Source organism: Platichthys flesus, chromosome 3 (assembly GCF_949316205.1).
Source record: "Platichthys flesus chromosome 3, fPlaFle2.1, whole genome shotgun sequence".
In the NCBI taxonomy this organism is placed as follows: Eukaryota; Metazoa; Chordata; class Actinopteri; order Pleuronectiformes; family Pleuronectidae; genus Platichthys; species Platichthys flesus.
In genome coordinates this window covers 287,580-310,670 of record NC_084947.1, presented here as the reverse complement: position 1 = coordinate 310,670, position 23,091 = coordinate 287,580, and the positions used below count along the sequence as shown (strand labels likewise).

General features: G+C 47.7%; 3 protein-coding genes and 1 long non-coding RNA gene across 6 annotated transcripts; 2 read left to right on the top strand and 2 right to left on the bottom strand.

The window, feature by feature from the left end:
* Positions 1 to 146: 146 nt before the first annotated feature.
* ak8 (adenylate kinase 8) lies at positions 147 to 9,895 on the top strand. 3 transcript variants are annotated; one of them, XM_062381618.1, is made up of 15 exons: positions 147 to 321; positions 510 to 595; positions 686 to 770; positions 1,185 to 1,234; positions 1,636 to 1,719; positions 1,879 to 1,935; positions 4,028 to 4,109; positions 4,198 to 4,269; positions 4,765 to 4,965; positions 7,364 to 7,486; positions 7,568 to 7,657; positions 7,748 to 7,886; positions 7,972 to 8,052; positions 8,197 to 8,326; positions 9,763 to 9,895. In XM_062381618.1, exons 2-15 carry the CDS (start codon positions 515 to 517, stop codon positions 9,790 to 9,792), a joined length of 1,305 nt encoding a protein of 434 aa, XP_062237602.1. In that variant the 5' UTR covers positions 147 to 321; positions 510 to 514; the 3' UTR covers positions 9,793 to 9,895. The 3 variants fall into 3 exon arrangements, with proteins under 3 accessions (XP_062237602.1, XP_062237601.1, XP_062237603.1); XM_062381617.1 differs by lacking the exon at positions 9,763 to 9,895 and adding an exon at positions 8,576 to 9,113; XM_062381619.1 differs by lacking the exons at positions 7,568 to 7,657; positions 9,763 to 9,895 and adding an exon at positions 8,576 to 9,113.
* LOC133940133 (uncharacterized) lies at positions 8,680 to 9,221 on the bottom strand. Its single transcript, XR_009915612.1, has 4 exons — positions 8,961 to 9,221; positions 8,901 to 8,930; positions 8,821 to 8,840; positions 8,680 to 8,740 (listed from the first exon to the last, which is right to left on the bottom strand). It is a non-coding gene; the product is annotated as an uncharacterized LOC133940133 (long non-coding RNA).
* Positions 9,815 to 19,791, top strand: ddx31 (DEAD (Asp-Glu-Ala-Asp) box polypeptide 31). Its single transcript, XM_062381616.1, has 22 exons — positions 9,815 to 9,956; positions 10,531 to 10,673; positions 12,077 to 12,192; positions 12,619 to 12,738; positions 12,862 to 13,016; positions 13,130 to 13,205; positions 13,312 to 13,355; positions 13,553 to 13,623; positions 13,715 to 13,824; positions 13,989 to 14,030; positions 14,102 to 14,166; positions 14,283 to 14,402; positions 14,489 to 14,595; positions 14,970 to 15,196; positions 15,545 to 15,697; positions 15,780 to 15,839; positions 16,794 to 16,844; positions 17,420 to 17,559; positions 17,652 to 17,736; positions 17,832 to 17,943; positions 18,031 to 18,283; positions 18,989 to 19,791. Exons 2-22 carry the CDS (start codon positions 10,586 to 10,588, stop codon positions 19,128 to 19,130), a joined length of 2,337 nt encoding a protein of 778 aa, XP_062237600.1. The 5' UTR covers positions 9,815 to 9,956; positions 10,531 to 10,585; the 3' UTR covers positions 19,131 to 19,791.
* On the bottom strand, positions 19,612 to 23,014 carry barhl1a (BarH-like homeobox 1a). Its single transcript, XM_062380461.1, has 3 exons — positions 22,681 to 23,014; positions 21,667 to 21,835; positions 19,612 to 21,385 (listed from the first exon to the last, which is right to left on the bottom strand). Exons 1-3 carry the CDS (start codon positions 23,012 to 23,014, stop codon positions 21,211 to 21,213), a joined length of 678 nt encoding a protein of 225 aa, XP_062236445.1. The 3' UTR covers positions 19,612 to 21,210.
* Positions 23,015 to 23,091: the final 77 nt, after the last annotated feature.

Here is a 23,091-nt window from a genome sequence, read left to right as displayed (position 1 = left end):
TAAAGGCCTTTATATATCTATGGTTGGAAAGCAGCCGACTTTTTTCCTCCATTTTGTCTTTGAAAATTCCTTTTGAAGCGCAATGAATGCTGGGACATTTCGGGACCCGGAAGCACCCGCCGCTCGGGGGTGGAACTACATGTTGCTAGGAGACGGCCCGTGATGATGTGGTACCTTAGCAACGACAGACGCTCCAGAGCAGCCGTCTGTGACGTCTGTGACCGTCTGTTGCTCTCGTGCTGGTTTGATCCAGTGTTTGAAGCTAGTTCAGTTAGTTTGAACCATCTGACCGACGAACAGGAAGTGACCTCAGCTGCTCAGGTGAGAGTCTAATAAAACCTAACGACGTCATGAAGGTTCTGCAGTGCAGCTTCGGTGTCACGTGACAGGCTTCACACATAGTTTAATAAGCTGATAGGAACTCTGTGACGTCACTCTGGTGTGTCCGTGCTGTGTGACGTCATGTCTGTGTGTGATGTGTTCATGGAGCCTTCGTGGTGTATCTTCAGGAGACATGGAGAAGATGGTGAAGCCTCTGATTCCTCCTCACATGTCGGTTTATGCCGACAAACATGGCGTCTTCCACCTGCTGCAGGTAAAGAACCTGAAACTGACTTCACCTTCATGTGGTCTGTGGAACAAACTGTCATCTGTGTGTGTCTGTGTGTGTCTGTGTGTGTTACAGAGCTTGGTGTCCAGTGTGTTGACTGAGCAGCCTGATGATCCGGTCTCTTACCTGATCTCAGTTCTTCAGAGGAGCAGCTTCATCAGTAAGACATCAGCTGATCATCAGTCACGAGGTCATGAGGTCATGAGTGGGATGAATTATGGTAACTCTGTGATGAGTGACACTTCTTATCAGTTTGTGACGAGTCGTGAATGAAGCCTTTCTGTCACTAGAGGGAGCTGTAACTCTGCTGTAAACACACTCATCACATCCACACGCTGTAGTTAAAGATGGAGGAAGTGAAGCCAAATCCTGAGATACTGTGGCCTCCAGAGGAAGTGGAGACGTGTTCTTTGTCCACGGTGTCGGATCAAGTCTCAGACTTGTGAAAATGCTGCGTTCCATTACAACTCGGAATAACCGACCTCCGAGTGGATAACGTAAACATGCTCCTGTTCTGTGGAGCTGTGAAATGGAATGCAGCCTGAGATCAGCTGCTGATCTGTGTCTGTGTCAGTTCCCAGGATCATGGTGCTCGGCCCTCCGGCTGTAGGGAAACACACTGTGGTGAGTTTAAAACAACTTTATATCTCACATGTTGTTTTAATTAATGTTATTATTGTAAAATGTCATTCATGCTCTCACGTTCAGAAACACTTCCCTCTGACCTGTCTTGGTTTTAGCTCCTGTCTCTTTAAGACCCCCTTCCTAATAAAGCCCCGGCTGCTCTGATTGGTCAGCTGCTCGACTCTGTTGTGATTGGTCAACCACTTCCATTGTGTGTAGGAGAGCTGGGACCCACTTCACCTGGTTCTGTTAACGGGTCGTTCTAAGTGTGGTCCTGATGGCTGACGAGCCGTTTACAGCTGGGGATGTGTCATGTGACCTTTAACATGTAGATAGCGTGTTATACACTCGTCAGAGGCTGCTGATGTCATCACGTCTTCTTCTTCTGTGTCGTCCTTCAGGCATCGAAGCTGAGCGCTGAGCTGAGAGCTGTTCATGTGACCCCCGAGAGTTTATTGAAGGACCAATCAGAGCTGAGCACACAGGCAAGACACACACACACACACACACACACACACACACACACACACACACACACACACACACACACACACACACACACACACACACACACACACACAAGACAAGCACTAGTCTGGCCTTTGAGGATGTCCTCAGTGATGTCACCATGTTGTGTTCAGCAGCTTCCTGTGGAGCAGCGAGTTCATCAGAGACTGAGAGAGGTCGACTGTTTCAACAGGGTGAGTCAGAGCAGCAGCGCCCCCTGCAGACACACATGAGTCAGAGCAGCAGCGCCCCCTGCAGACACACATGGGTCAGAGCAGCAGCGCCCCCTGCAGACACACATGGGTCAGAGCAGCAGCGCCCCCTGCAGACACACATGAGTGATTCTCTGATTGATCTCTGACTGAGTCGCCCACTGAACTGAACTGAAGCACAACTGAACGCTGAAGTTAGAAAAGTAATAACATATTTCAACGTCTCTCTGTCTCTCTCTCTGTGTCTCACCACCTCGCTCTCTCTCTGTCTCTCTCTGGGTCTCTCTCTCTCTCCCTCTGTCTATCTCTCCACCTCTCTCTCTCTCTCTCTCTCTCTCTCTCTCCTGCTGTGATGATAATAATTAGCGCTCACGTTACTTCTATGTTGTACTACAATTCCCAGCAGGCCGAGCAGTGTGCTGGTGCGTGTCCCCAGAGAGCGTGTGATCAAGGCGGCGCGTGTCTGACACATGACGCGTGTTGTCGTCCTCTCTGCTGCTCCTCATTAGCATCACATCCTGTTTCCTGTCAGCGTTGATTAGGACACGAGGGCTGCTCTCTGATCACTTAAAGAGAATGAACCAACACAACAACACAACACAACAACAACACAAACTGAAGCTAAGTGAACAGCTGCCCTCTGCTCTGCTGTGAGACAAGAAAGACACACACATGGTCCCCAGCATGGGTGTCATGTAGAGACACTAACATCAGTGTTCTGCCTCTAATGTGAACAGAAACCAGGGGTCACATGACTCTGCAGTAGACAGGTTCTAATTGGTTCTGATTGGCAGTGATGGAAACATGCCCCCCGTAGAACGCACTAGTTTGACAGACAGCGAGGTGAGAGACAAACTCCTCTAATGACCATGGGAAAGGGGCCAATCACCTAATTGTGAGTTTACCTGTTATTAACAAAAGAACCTCTAATGTTTCTGCTGAGTCACCTTTTCCTTCAGGAACCAAGACCAACACAGATTGGTGGTTTACTGTCTTCACCACTGGCTCCACAGAGTCATTAGGAAGGTTCTTGAGGGTTCTCTGGAGGTCATGAGGTTCTGTATGAGGATTCGGTTCCAGAGTTCTCTAGGACATCTTAAAGGAACTTTGGGAGGTTCTAAGTGTTTGTAGTTGAGGAGGAGTGGTCGCTGCTCTAGAGGTTCAAGGTGGAACACACACACTATTCACTTTTTCTGATGATTGCAGAAGTTCTATGGTTTGTTCTGAGCTGTGTTTGTCAGTAGAGTCTCAGGGTTCTTCTGGTGTAAAGACCCAGCCTCGATCAATGTGTTTCCATCATGTTCTGTTGGGTTCTGTGCTGCTGAGGTTCCTCTCTGTTCTCTGACCATGAAATCTGCATCTGAATCTGAATTCATTTCTGTTTGACTCCTCTGAACATTTTAGTTTGTTCCAACAAGAAAAGTGTGTGTGTGTATATGAGTGTGTATACGAGTGTGTTAGTGTGTTTGAGTTTAGCAGCTACTTTGATCTGTTAATGTTGGTTTTTGGCTGCAGGCTAAAACTCAACACAAACACACACCAGAGATTGTGTGTGTGATGTCTTCATCGTCTGTGTGTCAGTTGGGGGGGCGATGATTGACAGCTCCCCGCCTCCCTACTGTTACATCAATTACTCCACATGTCTCACTTTCAGTGACTGTATATGAATATGATCATGAACTGTATTCAAAGACCAGGTCTCACTCTTTTATGGAAATGTGTTGAGACAGTGTGCGTTGTGAGTTGGTGCTACACAGATGTTTCACACCTGTAAACTCTGCTCCCTGACAAACAGCCGGGAGCTTTAGAGAGAAAATGCTCAACATTGATGTGAAGCTGATCATGTGTCTGTGTTCAGTCGACAACAAACATTTCAGAGTAAACAACACAATGACACTCAGACACACACTCTGACAGTCATACACAGTGTCAGTGCTGCTGCTCCTGTCGTCTGTCTTCAGCCTGTCAGGCAGCACTGAGGGAATCGCTTGTTTCACACAGAGGATCTATTCAGATTTAATATCACATATTATGTGTGTGTGTGTGTGTGTGTGTCTGTGTGTGTGTGTTACAGGGCTGGGTTCTGGAGGGAATCCCTCAGACCCGTCTTCAGGCTCTGACTCTTCAACAGGCCGGAGTCGTCCCTGAACACGTTGGTGAGAATACAAATACACAATTGCACAATTTGTACAGTTTATACAGTCACTGAAACACACTGTCTGTGTGTGTCTGTGTGTGTGTCAGTGATACTGGAGGCTTCTGATGATGTGTTGTTGGAGAGGAGGGAGGGGAAGCTGGTCGACCCACTGACAGGAGGTGAGTCAGTGTAATGTGTGTGTGTATGTGTGTGTTTGTGCGGTTTACTGTTTTGCATTTCACTTTTTACTTCACTTTTTATATCTTTTATCTTTTGTATATTTTTATTCAGAAATGTTTAAGTCAAAATAAATGCTACTTTGTATAAATATTAAGTAAACTTAAATATAAGTAAACAGTGAGTAAATATATACTGGTTTTCTATTTTTTATAGCTTTTCCTATGTATGTTGTATTTATTCCGTTTCTATGTTCATTGTATGCACCAATAACCAGAGCAAATTCCTTGTAGGTGTAAACCTACTTGGCAATAAACTACTTCTGATTCGGATTCTGATATGCTGTGTGATGGAGTTACATTTGTGAGCTCTGCACACTTCTGTGGCCCATAATGCACCTGGCTCTCGGGATTGTGGAACATGAGACACATCTGTGGACGTCTCAATATATATATATATATATATATATATCTTATATATGACATCACTTCCTGCAGACGTGTACCATCAGACTTTCATCTGGCAGGCCGATGACATCATCGCCAAGCGTCTGGAGAAGGGGCGGGGCCAATCAGAGGCGCAGCACCTAGCTGAGCTGCAGCGTTTCCGTGGCGAGGTCACAGGTCTCAGATCGGCCTATCAGCACGTCCTGAAGATCATCAACAGTGACCAACCACACGCTGACGTCTACCAACAAGGTTCAGACTCACAAAACAACCAATCACACGCTGACGTTACATATATATCTATATCTATATATATATATATATTTTATTGTACTATCCACTCCAGCAGCACAATAACACTTTCCTACTGGACCCTGACACAATCACATCATTCCATTCCTGTATCTGTAGTATGTTCTCCGTATGTGATTTATCTTTGTATGTCAGTGGTGTGTTAAGTGTACAAGCTACTGGATGATCTGAATTTCACACGGGATTAATAAAGTATCCATCATCATCATCATCATCATCATCATCATCATCATCATCATCAAACAGCCAGTGGACAGGGAAGTGTTGATAAGATGGGTGAGAAAAGGAAGAAGGTCAGGAGCGATAGACTGGATGAGAGGGGGTCAAGGGGGCAGGTGGTCGGGGGGGCGGAGGTCACCAAGGTAAGACCTCGATTGGGAGACAGGGTGAATGAGGAAAGTGAAGGAGATGAAGATGAAGATGATTGATAAGCAGTTACAGAAGGTGGATTAGAAAATGAGGAGAGTAGGTCACCTGACTTTTTTGTAAAGTAGTTGACAAAGTGGTTTGGGTAGAGAGGAGGGAGAGAGGAGGGAGAGAGGAGGTCAGAGAGGAGGTCAGAGAGGAGGGAGAGAGGAGGTCAGAGAGGAGGTGAGAGAGGAGGTCAGAGAGGAGTGAGAGAGGAGGTCAGAGAGGAGGTCAGAGAGGGAGTCAGAGAGGAGGTGAGAGAGGAGGGAGAGAGGAGGTCAGAGAGGAGGTCAGAGAGGAGGGAGAGAGGAGGGAGAGAGGAGGGAGAGAGGAGGTCAGAGAGGAGGGAGAGAGGAGGTCAGAGAGGAGGTGAGAGAGGAGGTCAGAGAGGAGTGAGAGAGGAGGTCAGAGAGGAGGTCAGAGAGGGAGTCAGAGAGGAGGTGAGAGAGGAGGGAGAGAGGAGGTCAGAGAGGAGGTCAGAGAGGAGGGAGAGAGGAGGGAGAGAGGAGGGAGAGAGGAGGTCAGAGAGGAGGGAGAGAGGAGGTCAGAGAGGAGGTGAGAGAGGAGGTCAGAGAGGAGTGAGAGAGGAGGTCAGAGAGGAGGTCAGAGAGGGAGTCAGAGAGGAGGTGAGAGAGGAGGTGAGAGAGGAGGGAGAGAGGAGGTCAGAGAAGAGGTCAGAGAGGAGGGAGAGAGGAGGTCAGAGAGGAGGTCAGAGAGGAGGGAGAGAGGAGGGAGAGAGGAGGGAGAGAGGAGGTCAGAGAGGAGGGAGAGAGGGAGTCAGAGAGGAGGTGAGAGAGGAGGTCAGAGAGGAGTGAGAGAGGAGGTCAGAGAGGAGGGAGAGAGGAGGTCAGAGAGGAGGTGAGAGAGGAGGTCAGAGAGGAGTGAGAGAGGAGGTCAGAGAGGAGGTCAGAGAGGGAGTCAGAGAGGAGGTGAGAGAGGAGGTGAGAGAGGAGGGAGAGAGGAGGTCAGAGAAGAGGTCAGAGAGGAGGTCAGAGAGGAGGTCAGAGAGGAGGTCAGAGAGGGAGTGAGAGAGGAGGTCAGAGAGGAGTGAGAGAGGAGGTCAGAGAGGATAGAGAGAGGAGGTCAGAGAGGGAGTGAGAGAGGAGGTCAGAGAGGAGGTCAGAGAGGGAGTGAGAGAGGAGGTCAGAGAGGAGTGAGAGAGGAGGTCAGAGAGGATAGAGAGAGGAGGTCAGAGAGGAGGTCAGAGAGGGAGTGAGAGAGGAGGTCAGAGAGGAGGTCAGAGAGGGAGTGAGAGAGGAGGTCAGAGAGGAGGGAGAGAGGAGGGAGAGAGGAGGTCAGAGAGGAGGTCAGAGAGGGAGTGGATGTTGGGATGGACAGGTCCAGGGTCTGTTGATGTGGTCTTCAGTTTGAGAGAGTCAGAGAGAAAGTGGTCAGAGACATGAAGTGTGGGGACAGTGAGGTTAGAGGTAGAGCAGCTTCTGGAAGAACTGAGCGAGAGAGCAAAGGAAGAAGGTAAAGTAAGAGGACAGATGACGTCTCTGTCTGGATGTTGAAGACACCCAGAGGGACAAGTGGAGGGACATTTCCTGGGAAGTTTGAGAGGAGGACAACTAATTCCTCCAAGAAATCTCCCAAAGGACCTGATGGACGGGAGAGATCATCTGTAACTGTCATAGCATGAAGTCCAAAGACAGGGGGGTGTAGTGGGCAGAGAGCACAACTCCATCTGGGGGACACACTGACTCACACTGACTCATACTGACTCACACTGACTCATAGTGAGACTGACACACACTCACAATTTGAGTTTGACACACGTACGTTTGACTCGAAAATATGATAATATTCTGATAAACAATAAATAAATAAGCTTCAGTCATTTGTAAATTTCTCACTGACGCTGGTGTTTTCTCTAAATGACTGAACTCTGTGTTTGTGTGTTTGTGTGTTTGTGTGTGCGTTTTCTCAGTGCTGGCTTTTGTCCAGACTCGACATCGCTCCAGAACTCCTAGAATCCTCCTGCTGGGTCCACCTGGGTCGGGGAAGAGTCAGCAGGCCAGACTGCTGGCAGAGAAATACAAGATGCTTGATGGTACACACACACACACACACACACACACACACACACACACATACGCACACACACACATTCCCATCATCTCCTCTCTCTCAGTGTGTTGTGATCAGCTGATCAGCTCCGCAGCAGCTGATGGTTCAAAACTTGGAGAAAAGATTCAATCATATCTGGATGATGAACAACCAGGTAACACACACACACACACACACACACACACACACACACACACACACACACACACTGTGACTGTGTTGACTGACTGCCCTGTCGCTGCAGCCCCAGACAACCTGGTGCTGCAGGTTCTGGAGCGACATCTGAGCCAAGTAGACCCGCGCAGAGGCTGGATCCTGCACGGCTTCCCCCGAGACCTGCAGGGGGCGCTGAGGCTGCAGGAGTCCCAGCACCAGCCCAACAGGTACTGCATGTACTGCATGTACTGTACTACTCGTCCGGGTCGACCAGCTGATGAATGATGATGTAACCCCCCCCCCCCCCCCCAGGGTCTTCTTCCTGGAGCTGACGGACGACGTCTGTGTGGAGAGGATCAGTCTGAGAGCGACTGACCCAGTGAGCGGAGAGAGGTCAGTCCAACCAGAACAAGAGCAGGACCATTAGTCAGATCTTCACCCAGGACCAGGACCAGGACCAGGACCCTGACCCTGACCCTGACCCTGATCCTGAACCTGATCCAGGTCCAGGAATCTGACTGCATCTTTCTCCTGCAGGTTCCACGCTGTGACTCGACCGGCTCTGAGCTCTGAGATCCAGAACCGACTGGAGACCAGACCAGAGGACAGAACTCACAGTGTGACACACACTCTGAACCAGTGCAGGACACACACTGCTGCCCTGCAGGTACCCACACACACATTTCAGGTGTATCCATGACCTCACGGCTGATTTGTGGCTCGGGTGTTTAGCTGTTAGTAGGGGAAATAGGAATTATACATCTTTAATGTGTTAAATATTAATTACATTCTCTAGAATCTAAACTTCAAAGAAAGAATCTTGTCATTAATCAGAGCAGCCGGGTTCGTTACTGAGGCCGAGAGCCACACATACTTTAATACTGTGTGTGTGTGTGTCTGTGTGTGTGTGTGTCAGTCTGTCTATCCAGATATGGTCCTCATTGATGCTGATCAGGATCCTCACTCTGTGTTTGAGGCTCTGGAGAGCAGATTAAATTCTGTCTGACTCACCTGGACTCACCCTGACTCACCTGGACTCACCTGGACTCACCTGGACTCACCCTGACTCACCTGGACTCACCTGTACTCACCCGGACTCACCTGGACTCACCTGGACTCACCCTGACTCACCTGGACTCACCTGTACTCACCTGGACTCACCTGGACTCACCCTGACTCACCTGGACTCACCTGTACTCACCCGGACTCACCCGGACTCACCTGGACTCACCTGTACTCACCCTGACTCACCCTGACTCACCTGGACTCACCTGGATTCACCTGGACTCACCTGGACTCACCTGGACTCACCTGGATTCACCTGGACTCACCTGGATTCACCTGGACTCACCTGGACTCACCTGGACTCACCTGGACTCACCTGGACTCACCCGGGTCACATATGTAATGTTGTTGGTTTGTTGTAAAACAGAATAAACGGTAGTTGATCTGGAGTCTTCTCACCCACATGAGCAGTGATCTCACTGATGAGACGAGCGGCCGACAGCTGCAGACGCTCGTCTCGTCTCTCATCGTGTCTTCTCTTCTCTTGTTGTCTTGTCTCGTCTTCTCTTATTTCTCTTGTCTTCTCGTCTCTTGTCTTCTCGTCTCTCATCGTCTCTTCTCTTCTCTTGATGTCTCTTGTCTTCTGGTCGTCTCTTCTCTTCTCTTGTTGTCTCTTGTCTCGTCTTCTCTTATTTCTCTTGTCTTCTCGTCTCTCGTCGTCTCTTCTCTTGTCTTCTCGTCTCTCGTCTTCTCTTATTTCTCTTGTCTTCTGGTCTCTTGTCTTCTCGTCTCTTCTCTTCTCTTGATGTCTCTTGTCGTCTCGTCTCTCGTCTTCTCTTATTTCTCTTGTCTTCTCGTCTCTTGTCTTCTCGTCTCTTCTCTTCTCTTGTTGTGAGTTTAAATCTCCGGCTGGTTTCAAAGTGAGCGTCTCGGTCTCTGACTGTAATTAATCCTGGTGAGCGGCGCTCGGAGTCCCAGCGGCGGTGGATGATTGACAGCTCTATTTTTAAGTCATTGTTGACAACAGGAAGTGCGGGGGGGAGGAAATGGAAGCTGACGGCTGCTGATGCGATGATGGACGGTTTGTGTCCCCTGCAGAGACAAGACGCTGTCTCCCTCAGCCTCTGAGCAAATGCACCAGAATCATGAGGTCAGAGGGTCGTTACCTGGTCCCGCCCACAGACCTGAGGTCAGAGGGTCAGAACTGAGTCCTGATCCAGATGGTGTGGTCCGTCCTCAGGTCCCTGTTGTCTCATGATGCTGGGACCAGGTCAGGGTCTGATGAGGATCAGGTCTGTGATTCCTGAAATTAAATGAGGGAGACAGAACAGCAGATACAGTATTATATATATATACACATATATAATACTGTATATATGTATATATATAATACTGTATATATGTGTATATATATAATACTGTATATATATAATACTGTATATATGTGTATATATAATACTGTATATATAATACTGTATATATGTATATATATAATACTGTATATATATACACATATATAATACTGTATATATAATACTGTATATATATAATACTGTATATATATACACATATATAATACTGTATATATAATACTGTATATATTTATATATATAATACTGTATATATAATACTGTATATATGTATATATATAATACTGTATATATATACACATATATAATACTGTATATATATAATACTGTATATATGTATATATATAATACTGTATATATAATACTGTATATATGTATATATATAATACTGTATATATATAATACTGTATATATGTGTATATATAATACTGTATATATGTGTATATATAATACTGTGTATATATAATACTGTATATATATAATACTGTATATATAGTGAAGTGGGGAATAGTGAGTGACTTATGACGGAGTCTCCAAAATGGCGATGATCCATGATGCTGCTGCGCATGTGTGGTCTCTGGAGAGGCGTGGCTCGAGTGACGCATCAGGAAGTGATTCTCACGTGCGTCGGACTGTTCGGTGAGTTTAATGTTTTTCTTTTATTTCAACACTTTAAAGTTGTTTATGAACCGGAAACTGCTGCTGTTAGCATAATGCTAACGGCAGCGGTATCTGCTAAAACACAACCGAGTCTGAGATACACACACCGACACACACACACACAGGGACACCAACACACACATACAAACCCCGACACACAGACAGACACGAACACACACAGCTGCTGTTCTAATAACTCACGTCATTATCAGGGGAAGAAACGTGACTTGATCACTTGATGCTAAACGTGCTAACATAAGGTCACAGTTTGTGTGTGTGTGAGGTTTAGTGTATACACGTGTGTGTGTGTCGGTGTGTGTATAAACACGTGTGTGTGTCGGTGTGCTCTTGCAAAGCTGTCTTTGTGAGGACCAGTTGGAGTCTTCAACCTACGAAGTGATGTCCTTTTGGCCGGTCCTCACTTTGTGACACCCCCCCCCCCATTACGCTAAGGCATTTCTTTGTGAGGGCTAGGGGCCAATGAGTGTGTGGTAGAGCTGGTGATTAATTGAATTTCATTCACGACGAGTAAAGCAAAGTAATTTATATCATTTCGTTCTTTAACAACTGTTAATAATAAAATACAATAAAAATGGACCAAAGTGAAAAGCAGGAAGCTGCTTCTGACGTGTTGTGGACCTGCTGACCTGAGATCACTGAACATGTTAACAACACGGAGCAGCTTGGACCTGAACAGACCTGGGGCCTGCACCAGGAAGCAGGAGGACTTCAGGCTAACTTCAATCTCAAGTTTGGATGATTAAAGAGAGAGTTCACTGTAAAATCATTACCTCCTCAGAACTATGGTGGGGAGGGGGGGGGGGGGGGTGCTCCTGTGATGTCATCGAGTGTCCACAAGTTCCAAACTGAAACAGAGTCGTTTACTTCAGTTCCATGTTTTCCTCGTCTGGAGCCACACATGCCCTCCCCTCTTCACACAGCAGCTGTAGTCACTTCAGGGCGGCTGAGGGGGAGAGCGGTCGTCCTACAGCCATGCCGAACCCGGAATGCCCGTCATAGAACAAAAAAAGTGCCGCTAGATAGATGCTGTGTGTGAATGTGAGACTGTAAAGAGCTTTGAGACTCAAGTCATCCAGAATATAAAGAGCTATAAATACAAAACCATTTCCTTCCTGTGTCTGTCTGCTGCTCCACTCTCCCCAAGTTGTTGTGTTGTTCATGTGTGAAAGACAAACTGTGGAGGACGTCTGGACCCGACTCTCTGGAGCTCCTCCACAGAACCCGACTGAAAACAGAATCAAGCTGAGATCAGTAATTTAACTGAAGGAAAACTGCTGCTGTCCTTCAGGATGTAACATCGTGAATGTTCTGTCAGATGAGTAACTCTGAAGTGTGGGTCTGTGTGTGTCTCTCTCTCTCAGGTGTGTGGATGATGGCCTCACTAGACGACCAGCTGTGTCTGAACATCAGCAGCAGTTTCCCCTCGGCTCCGTCTGGCAGGAGGAAACCTCTGAGCACTCAGCAGCGATGGGCCAGAGTGAGTTTGTCTGTCAATTTATTTAAGACTTGAAACAGAATGAAATTGTTTTATTGTGACCAGAATCCTCACATTTGTCATGTTATGAAAAGTTAAATATTGGAAACAAACCTTCAGATCTTATCAAGCCAAAGCTCCAACACTTCTGGACCCACAAAGCTTCTGATTGAAATTATAAAGATTATAAGTAATTTTATCCCACGTCTGAATGTTTTTTGTAATAGAATAAAAGTTAGTTCAACCTGTTATAGGAGCAGAAATGAGAAATGCTCTTTGTCCTTCCTGTTGTCTGTGAAATGATCATGTCTAGGGCAGGAAGTAGGCAGATTTTATTCTGAAAGGGTATGATTGAGGCTGGTCTCAAATCTGTGTTTTTAAACTGAACGTGATTTTCACAATAAAAGTTGCTCATCTATGAATGTTCAGAAGAAGCAGCGAGCGGAGGAGAGGAAGTTAAGCTCCGCCCCAGAGAAGGCGGAGCCCTCGTCCAAACAGATGAGGCTTCAGGAAGCTGAGACCGAGGCTCCTCCCCCTGAAGACCTACTGGTAAACACCTGATTTGTTCATTTGGTTTTCCTGATATCCTGCAGCTCTGCACGATACAATGAGCCTCGTGGTTCAGGCTCCTCAACATGACTCGTTTGTTTGTTATGTCTTATGCATCTTCAGGCTCCACCCCCTGAGCCGACAGACAGGGGTGCACAACAACAACAACAGAAGAAGAAGAAGAAGAAGAAGAAGGATGGCGTGACGGAGGCAGGAAGGAGCAGCATCAGGACTTCCTCTCTGTTCAAACACAACCCAGATATTCCTGAGATCGTCAGGTACGCAGCTCCTCCTCTGATTGGCTGCACAGAGCCTCCTCTGATTGGTTCATATTACGGCTGATGTCACTGGTTCACTTCCTTGCATATTAATCAGGATCCTTTTTCTTCAGTTCGACTGTTTCTCAGCTGAAGGAGAAAATTTTCACTAGTGACTCGTTTTCAGAGCTTGAACTGCACCCCCACCTGGTAACATATACACACACACACACACACGCACACTCAAACACCTTGGAACACACAGACACACACATGCACACTTCTGTGCTCTGATTGGCTGTTTGATGTCCAACAGGTGGCGACATTGAACAAAGACCTGAATGTTTCTACACTGACAAGGTCAGTACACACACACACACACACACACACACACACACACACACACATGGTCTCAAGGCTCTGGAAGGTTGAGACCATGAAGTTAAAGAGAAAAACAAACAGTTCAACTTGAGAGAGAAAAATCGGTCTAACTGGAAGAAAGACGATTTCAGAGGTCAAAGGTCACTTGACCTCATTTGAGTGTTGTTTGTGTCCAGTGTTCAGAAACAGACAATCCCAGTTCTGCTGTCGGGGCGAGACGCGGTGGTTCGATCCCAGACGGGGTCAGGTGAGGGTCACTCAGGTCACAGCTGCTGGTTGAGGTGTTGAGGTGTTGACTGATTGGTTAATGGAGAACCTGGTGGTGAACGTGTCTGCAGGTAAAACGCTGTCGTACGCCGTCCCCCTGGTCCACAGTCTTCAGCTGGTGCGGCCCAAGGTCAGCAGGTCAGACGGTCCGATGGCCGTCATCATCGTCCCCACGAGAGAGGTTTGTCCGATCACATGATGTGTGACAGTGACCACCCCCGCCTTGTTGTGGTTTCCTCTGGGAGCTGAGATGAGGGGCGGGGTTTTCACTGTTGTCGACAAATCAGAGCGGAGTCTGATAGCTGTTGTCACGAGATTAATCTTTGACTCCTCCCCTTCCATCAGCTCGCCCAGCAGACGCTGCAGATCTTCCAGAAACTTCTGAAGGTAACGAGACTCCTCCTCCTGCTTCTGTTTGTCCATGTGACCTGTTGTTCATCATGTCTGTCTCTCTGCAGCCGTTCACCTGGATTGTCCCAGGGGTTCTGATGGGAGGAGAGAAGAGGAAATCAGAGAAGGCCCGGTATGTAGCTCCGCCTGCTCTCCCTGTACCGGGCGTGTCCTCTGTGAGACTGGGCGTGTCCTCTGTGAGACTGGGCGTGTCCTACAGGAGGTTGTGACCAGTGTTTTTCTCACCAGGCTCCGTAAAGGAATCAACGTCCTGGTCTCGACTCCTGGACGTCTGGTGGATCACATCAGAAACACGCTGAGCATCGTGTTCAGCTCGGTGCGCTGGCTGATCCTGGACGAGGCCGACAGGTACCGTTTTTTAAATTTCACTTTGTCTGATGATTTGTTGTGATTGTGTGACGTCATGAGGTTGTGTGACGTGGTTGTGTTGTCAGGACGTTGGATCTGGGCTTTGAGAAGGACGTGACCGTCATCTTGAACAGTCTGAACTCTACAGGACCGAGCAGGCAGAACGTCCTGCTGTCTGCGACACTCTCACATGGTACTCACACAGACACACACAGACTCACACAGACACACACTCACACACAACGTATTCACCTACCATAACGTGTGAAACTAGACGTTAAATAAATGTTTGTAAAGATGTTTGTGTGGTTTCCATTCTTCTCTCTGATGTTTGTTTCTGATCAGTTTGAATCAGTTATTTGATGATATAGAAACAAGATGATTGACAGCTGAGGCTGAGTCTCTAGTGGCACGGTGTGTTTAAAGTACTTCAGTCACTGGGAGGACTGTGTGTTGGTATCCATGACAGTCAGATAGTAACCAACCAGTGCGTCAGGATCGTGTGGAGTCGTCTGTCACAGCCAATCAGACGCTGCAGCTGATTCTACCTGTGTGTCCCGTGTTCAGGTGTGACGCACCTGGCTGATGTTTGTCTCAACGACCCTGTCAGCATCCACGTGTCAGGCCCCGCCTCCTCTGAGCTCACCACCATCAACACTGGAACCTCTGACCCCAGCCCAGCCAGCCAATCAGAGAGCTTTGCACTGCCCGAGGCCTTGCAGCAGTTTGTGGTGGTGGTTCCCAGTAAGATCCGACTGGTGTGTCTGGCTGCATTCATAATGAACAAATGTCAGGTACGTGATTAAAACATGTAAAACATGAACTACATATAAATGTATATAGGTTGATGTTGGGGTTTTCTATATAAATATAAATATAATTATCAATATAAGAAGTCTTCAGATTGACTCTCGTTCGTTATCTTCAGTTCTTTGTTATTTTTATTGTTTGTGGCATCAACGTAAGGAAACATTATTTTAATGTCTTAGTTTCAACCTAAAGTAATTTTTTTACACAAATGTTCAATGATCGAATGTTTTCTTGGTTTAAAGCAGTTTTCTACTTTACTTCCTGATTGGTCAATGAGTCGTCACCTGGTCAGCTGCTGCAGCCTGATTGGTTGCTGTCTCTTTGTGTTGTAGTTATCTCAGAACAACAAACTCATCGTCTTTGCCTCGAGCTGCGAGGTCGTGGACTTCCTCCACTGCCTCTTCACCTCCGTCCTCTCTGGGCCCTCGGCCAATAAGAGGCCTCCGCTCAGCTTCCTGCGTCTCCACGGCAACTTGAAGCAGGAGGTGAGGACTGACCCCGCCCCTCAGTGTGGTTCTGTTTATGTGATCAGCTGATCAATATGGGTGCGTTTGTTATGTCCAACAGGAACGTTCCGAGGTCTTCCAGCAGTTCTCACTGTCGAAGTCCGGAGTTCTGCTGTGTACGGTCTGTATCTGCTCTACATGCTCTACATGCTCTACATGCTCTACATGCTCTACATGTTCTACATGCGCTACCTGCTCTACATGTTCTACATGTTCTACATGTTCTACATGCTCTACATGCTGTACATGCTCTACATGTTCTACATGTTCTACATGTTCTACATGTTCTACATGCTCTACATGCTCTACATGTTCTACATGTTCTACATGCTCTACATGTTCTACATGTTCTACATGTTCTACATGTTCAACATGCTCTACATGTTCTACATGTTCTTCATGTTCATGTTCTACATGCTCCACATGCTCCACATGCTCTACATGCTCTACATGTTCTACATGCTCTACATGTTCTACATGCTCTACATGTTTTACATGTTCTACATGCTCTACATGCTCTACATGTTTTACATGCTCTACATGCTCTACATGTTCTACATGCTCTACATGCTCTACATGCTCTACATGTTCTACATGCTCTACATGGTGTACATGCTCTACATGCTCTACATGCTCTACATGCTCTACATGCTCTACATGCTCTACATGTTCTACATGCTCTACATGTTCTACATGTTCTACATGTTCATGTTCTACATGCTCCACATGCTCTACATGCTCTACATGCTCTACATGTTCTAGATGCTCTACATGCTCTACATGTTCTACATGTTCTACATGTTCATGTTCTTCATGCTCCACATGCTCTACATGCTCTACATGTTCTACATGCTCTACATGCTCTACATGTTCTACATGTTCTTCATGTTCTTCATGTTCTTCATGTTCTTCATGTTCTACATGCTCTACATGCTCTACATGCTCTACATGTTTTACATGTTTTACATGTTCTACATGTTCTACATGTTCTACATGTTCTACATGTTCGACTCTTTCTTCCTTTTCCACTGTCTAAGTGTGTGTGTGTGTGTGTGTGTGTGTGTGTGTGTTTCAGGATGTAGCAGCCAGAGGTCTGGATCTTCCTCAGGTCACTTGGATTGTTCAGGTAAATGTCTTAGTGGACAGACAGGACACAGTCTGTCCTCTGCAGACAGAGGCCGTAGCTCCGTCTTAGTCTTGTGTAGATGTGTTGCTACGCAGAACCGTGACGTTTTCCCCCCCCCAAAATGTAAACACACGTCAGGGTGACGCAGACCAGAAGAGCTGTGATTGGTCCGCTGCAGCTCCTTCTTGGTCTCACTCGGTTTACTGATCGGACAAACCTTCTCCTCCCTCTTTCGTTTCTTCGTTGACATGATGGTTCTGAAGTAAACAGAGACACCAGAGAATTATTAAATACACAGAAGCAACTCTCAGCCTCTGGTGGTTCTGTTTCTATATGACACCTGTACATGGTGGAGGTCTTTGTGAGGGGAGGGGTCTCAGCTGAGGCCCCTCCGTGTGGCCCTCTGCTGGTCAGAGCTGGCGTCACAGTTTCAGTTGTGATAGAATTTGGTTGATGAGAGGACGCCATACTTCACTACCAGACTTATCGATTTGAATATCTTATATCCTATTTATGTTCGATGACTTTATTCTTCACTTCTCTCTGAGGTCATTAATGAAAGATTGAAATTTCAGTTCACTCCTCCGTCAGCGGCGGCGGAGTACGTCCACCGTGTCGGCCGCACGGCTCGGATAGGAGGACAAGGAAGTAGCCTCCTCTTCCTCACCCCTGCCGAGACCGCCTTCATCGATGAGCTGGCCAATCACAACATCAGGTCTGTTGACGGAGAGCAATCACAGCCATACACCTTCAAGGATTTATAGTAGATATGATTTTTAATGTGGGGGCGGGTCTTCCATGTTTCAGCCTATCAGAGATGAAGCTGCTGGACATCCTGTCCAGTCTGATGATGGATGATGCGTACAAAGGGCGGGGCAAATACCACAGCAAGGTAAGACGCCATGTCACATGACCTGCACGGAGGCTGCTCAGTGTTGATTGGTTCAGTTGGTGTTTGTGATCCATGACTCCATGTTTCTCCTCCAGACGTCTTCTCGAGCTCTGGAGCAGGAGATCCGAGAGCGAGCCACGGTTCTGCAGACGCACTTCGAGAACTTTGTTCACGCAGATGCTGAGTCGCTGCAAAACGCCAAGAAAGGTGCGTCCACTGTTGTCTGCAGATCTGGTTCCTCTGTCAGTTGATTGGTTGGTGAATATCGCTGTGATGTGTCTGTGATGTCACCAGCTCTTCAGTCCTTCCTGCGGGCCTACACCACCTACCCCGCTCACCTCAAGCACATCTTCCACATCCGCTCCCTCCACCTGGGACACGCCGCCAAGAGCTTCGGCCTCCGAGACGCTCCTCAGAGTCTGTGCTCGGGGGCTTCGGGCCCCCGGAACAAGAACAAGAGACAGGCGAGGAGCCCGGAGAGGAACCAGGAGAGGAACCAGAAGAAGAAGACGGGCGGCAGCGGGGCGGCAGGGCGTGCTGAGAGGAGGTAAGTGCGTAGGCCCCGCCCCCTCGGTCACTGCACCTGCAGAGCTATGTATTCACATTTCCTGCTGCCGCCGTTTCTCATTAAAAGCTGTAAAAATGACAGCATGCTTTTATTGTGAAGAGCGTGGATCATTATAGCAGGTCGATGTTTCCTGCAGGCGACAAGAAAGAAACTACCACTAGATTCTGTGTGTGTGTCTGACACGTCTGTCTGCTCATTAACACACAACCCCTGCTGAGATGACAGACACACACACACACCCTACTAAATAAAGCAGCGTTCTCCTGTGTGTGTTTAATGTGTGTTGTTGTTCTGAACTGCTGCTCCTCACAGCAGACCTGTCTGGACACGGTCTGACCACAAACACACACTCACTCATTACAGGTGTGTCCTGCTTTGGGCTTCACCTCCCACAATCCTTTGGGTGCTAATCAGTTGTGTAACGGAGGTGAAGTGTTGATTCCACAAACCACTTCTGGAGTTTCAGGTGTAAACAGTGTAGCAGCAGAATCCAACAACTGAAGTGTCTAGTGATTCATTCTTCATAATTCAGATAAACACTGTTTTATAAGCCTAACCCTAATGTTAGTTAATAAACCTTGATCTCTTCAATCACGTGACATGTCCTAACCAATGAGGAGAGGACGGTATCAGCGTCATGCTAAGGCACGGAACAGATTAACGTTAACTGTTTGTCCTCGTCAGGTTCCGTCCCGGTCAGAGGGACGTCCTTATGCTCCACTCCGAGTTCTCCAGCGGTTTGGACGAACAAGACGCAAAGAAGAAGAAGAAGAGAAGGAAGACCATTGGTCAGTCAGGAGAGGAGGAGGAGCTGGAGTGCCCATGAGCAAGGGGCCAACCTTTACAGCTGACTCATCACCGTGACATCATCAACCTGAGACGGAGCGGTCAGGTGTCAACAGGAAGTCAGAGTTCACACTGAAGACAAGAGACACAATACTACACTCACACACTTCGAAAAGTCAAGCCAAAGCCTGTATCGCCCCCTGGTGACTGACTGCGGTATAGGTCATAAACCTCCATGTTAGCAGATGGGACATGGACCAAACTAAAAAGTAAAAGTAGATATTAAATAAATGTTTGTAAAGATGTTTCTGTCGTTTCAGTTCTTCTCTGATGTTTGTTCAAGTTTCTCATCAGTTTGGTTTGAATCAGTTATTTGACGAGTTAAAAACCGGCAGAGACTGACTCCTGATTGGTTGAGAACATGAATGGGCGGGACCTCGATCGCCACTGTAAATGATGTCATCACAACAAATGGCATGGTTTGTATCTGAGATGTTTTAGATTCATTTGTGTAGAAGTGGAAACGACAACTTGTCCAGTCATCAAATCTTCAGACACGATTTAACATCAAGAGTCAAACAGAACAAGAACAGAGCAAAACATTGTAACAGATTTTTATTGAAAATGTAAAAAAAAGATTTAATTTCAAATGTTTTCAGAGGAAAGTTTTAATCAAAACATTAAAAACGTGTTGTTCAATGTCCTGTCGTATATTTACGTTATTTATAAAGCACCTTCATACACAGTGTGAAAGACAAACTACTGAGAGCATCGGGCAGAAGGAGCAACATGGGAAAATCATCACAAAGCAGAAGAAAGTGTTTATGGAAGTGACCTAGAAAGATGTTTGTGATAAAGACGACGACAACACAATCTGTGTCGTCTTCTAGTCCTACACCTCCTAGTCCTTCCACCTCCCAGTCCTCCGACTCCTCCACCTCCTCCTATTCCTTCCATCTCCTCCTAGTCCTGACTCCTTCACCTCCTCCTAGTCCTCCGACGACTCCTATATCTTCCATCTCCTCCTAGTCCTCTGACTCCTCCACCTCCTCCTAGTCCCTCCACCTCCTCCTAGTCCTGACTCCTCCACCTCCTCCTAGTCCTCCGACGACTCCTATATCTTCCATCTCCTCCTAGTCCTCTGACTCCTCCACCTCCTCCTAGTCCCTCCACCTCCTCCTAGTCCTGACTCCTCCACCTCCTCCTATTCCTTCCATCTCCTCCTAGTCCTCTGACTCCTTCACCTCCTCCTAGTCCTCCGACGACTCCTATATCTTCCATCTCCTCCTAGTCCTCTGACTCCTCCACCTCCTCCTAGTCCCTCCACCTCCTCCTAGTCCTGACTCCTCCACCTCCTCCTATTCCTTCCATCTCCTCCTAGTCCTCTGACTCCTAGTCCACCGACTCCTCCTAGTCCTTCCGCCTCCTAGTCCTCCGACTCCTCCACCTCCTCCTATTCCTTCCATCTTCTCCTAGTCCTCCGACGACTCCTATTCCTTCCATCTCCTCCTAGTCCTCTGACTCCACCTCCTCCTAGTCCTCCGACTCCTCCAGCTCCTCCTAGTCCCTCCACCTCCTCCTAGTCCTGACTCCTCCACCTCCTCCTAGTCCTCCGACTCCTCCACCTCCTTCTATTCCTTCCATCTCCTAGTCCGCCGACTCCTCCTAGTCCTTCCGCCTCCTCCTAGTCCTCCGACTCCTCCACGTCCTCCTTGTCCTTCCACCTCCTCCACCTTCTCCTAGTCCTCTGACTCCTCCAATTTCTCCTCGTCCTTCAACCTCCTTCTAGTCCTCTGACTCCTCCACCTCCATCTCCTCCTAGTCCTCTGACTCCTCCACCTCCTCCTTCCACCTCCTTCTAGTCATCTGACTCCTCCATCTCCATCTCCTCCTAGTCCTCCGACTCCTCCACCTCCTCCTCGTCCTTCTGCTCCTCCTAGTCCTCTGACTCCTCCACCTCCTCCTAGTCCTTCCACCTCTTCTAGTCATCTAAGTCTTCCCAGCCCTATCAGTTTCTCAGCCATCCAAGTCCTACCAGTAAGACCTGTCCTTCCAGTTTTCCCAGTCTCTCCATTCCTCCCAGTCCTCCCAGTCCTCCCAGTTGTCGCAGTGCGATGCCGTCAGTGTGTGTGTGATTTGTTGTTGACCAGCAGGGCGGCGGCTGTGTGGCCTCCGTACAGGTAGAGGTCCAGTGTGGGCGGGGCAGGTGGGAACAGGAAGTGTGTGGGCAGGAACATCCTGCCGGCTTCAGCCAGCAGCTCCAGACCAGCAGCCGACCGACGCTTCCACTTGGTCCTGAAGGAAACAGCAACACTCAGTTTTGATTCTGTTTTTTTCTCATTGTTATTTTGTATTAAGTTGAGTTAAGTGGAGATAAAACATCTGCAACAGTTTAATGTAAATTTATCAAAAAGAACATAAGATTGTAATTTCATCATTGTACTGATGAACAGAACATTTAAAGGACTTTGACAGAGCCTGATAGTTAAATGTGTTGAAAAGCAGAAACCCAAAGGGACCAGGACAGCCACATCATTGTGTAGTTGTGTGTTGGTTGTGTGTCTGCTGGATGTTACCTTCTGTTCTGGTACCAGGTCTTCACCTGCGTGTCGCTGAGCTGCAGAGACGCAGCGAGCTCCATCCTCTCCTGGACGCTCAGGTACTTCTGCTTCTGGAAGCTTCTCTCCAGCCTGGACAGCTGCTGGTCGCTGAAAGCTGTCCGAGCTTTACGAGGCTTCTTCTGCACTGAGGGACACATGACATCAGTCCTGTCACGTGATTGGTCAGTGAGTCCTGAAGGGGATTGGTACTCGTACACTGATGCATCTATTCCTCTAAATCCGAGGAGCAGGGATTTCACATACTGAGTTCTAACCAACAGGGAACCACCACCTCCTCCCAATGAACGGCACAGCTACATGTTCTAGTCCAAAAACCATAGAACCATCTGTAGACCCGGATCTACACCCCGACCTCTTTTCTTCAGTTGATCTTCTGACCTGACGTCACTAGTTTCCTCCTCTCAACCAACAACTTGTCTATGAGACTCTGTCCCAACTGGACTTAAAGGAAGTTTCCCCCTAAATGACAGTTGCACTACATGCACACAGGAGCTAGTCATGGAGTTCCCCAAGGTTCTGTCCTTGGACCGATACTCTTCACCTTATATCTGCTCCTTTGGGGCAGCATCATCAGAAAGCACCTCGTACACTTCCATTGTCACGCAGACGACACCCAGCTGTACATATATGAAGCCTGATGAATCCAATCACTTCCAAAACACAGGTTCTCTTGTGGTTCTAGAGTCTGCAAGAGTGGAACAGGAGGTAGAACCTTCAGCTACTAGGCTCCTCTCCTGTGGAACCAGCTCCCACTCTGTATTATAATAGTTATAGTAAAATAGTTATTATTATTACCAGATGCTGTTACCCCTCCACCAATTTAATTGAACTATAATATTTCATTTCGAAAAAAACATTTTACATTTTCTAAGAAATTATCAATAATCAGCTCCTCGTTAATTCTTTCCTTCCAAAAATGGAAACTCATTTTGGGTATATGATAATGACCAATTCACATAAATCTCTCACCTCTGGACTCCGTGTCTGAAGAGCTCCTCAAACTTGTATCTACATCCGGTCCGGACCGGCACGGCTCGGCCTCCAGTCCCGGGTCAGAAAGTCCCGGGTCAGAAAGAGACCGACGGTCCGACAAGATGTCCCGGATCAGGAAGGAGGAGCCGGCGGAGCGGGGCTGGAACTGACCGGCCACCAGAGGAGACTCGAACCGGAGAACACGCTCTCTGCGCGGGGAAGGAGGCGCCGAGCAGCCGCTGCTCGGGCTGGGCTCCGGAGGGTCCGGCTGGAAGAGGGGGGGCAGCGGGTTGGTCCGGAACCTGGAGCCGCTGCAGGAGGGAACAGCCATCTGATCAAAAGCTACATTCAAATCAAAGTGAATCAAAACACCACACCCACAAAATATCAAATATGTAAATTCAATTA

Excerpts from the sequence above, each read along its gene's own strand:
- ddx31 (XM_062381616.1), top strand. The coding sequence starts at position 10,586 with ATGATGCTGCTGCGCATGTGTGGTCTCTGGAGAGGCGTGGCTCGAGTG. Across the intron at positions 13,624-13,714 it reads TCGATCCCAGACGGGGTCAG|GTAAAACGCTGTCGTACGCC; the intron begins GTGAGGGTCACT and ends ACGTGTCTGCAG. Across the intron at positions 14,031-14,101 it reads TCTTCCAGAAACTTCTGAAG|CCGTTCACCTGGATTGTCCC; the intron begins GTAACGAGACTC and ends GTCTCTCTGCAG.
- ak8 (XM_062381617.1), top strand. The coding sequence starts at position 515 with ATGGAGAAGATGGTGAAGCCTCTGATTCCTCCTCACATGTCGGTTTAT. Across the intron at positions 7,658-7,747 it reads TCTGGATGATGAACAACCAG|CCCCAGACAACCTGGTGCTG; the intron begins GTAACACACACA and ends CTGTCGCTGCAG. Across the intron at positions 8,327-8,575 it reads CACACACTGCTGCCCTGCAG|TCTGTCTATCCAGATATGGT; the intron begins GTACCCACACAC and ends TGTGTGTGTCAG.
- barhl1a (XM_062380461.1), bottom strand. The coding sequence starts at position 23,014 with ATGGCTGTTCCCTCCTGCAGCGGCTCCAGGTTCCGGACCAACCCGCTG. Across the intron at positions 21,836-22,680 it reads TTCAGACACGGAGTCCAGAG|TGCAGAAGAAGCCTCGTAAA; the intron begins GTGAGAGATTTA and ends TGTGTCCCTCAG. Across the intron at positions 21,386-21,666 it reads ACCTGGTACCAGAACAGAAG|GACCAAGTGGAAGCGTCGGT; the intron begins GTAACATCCAGC and ends TGTTTCCTTCAG.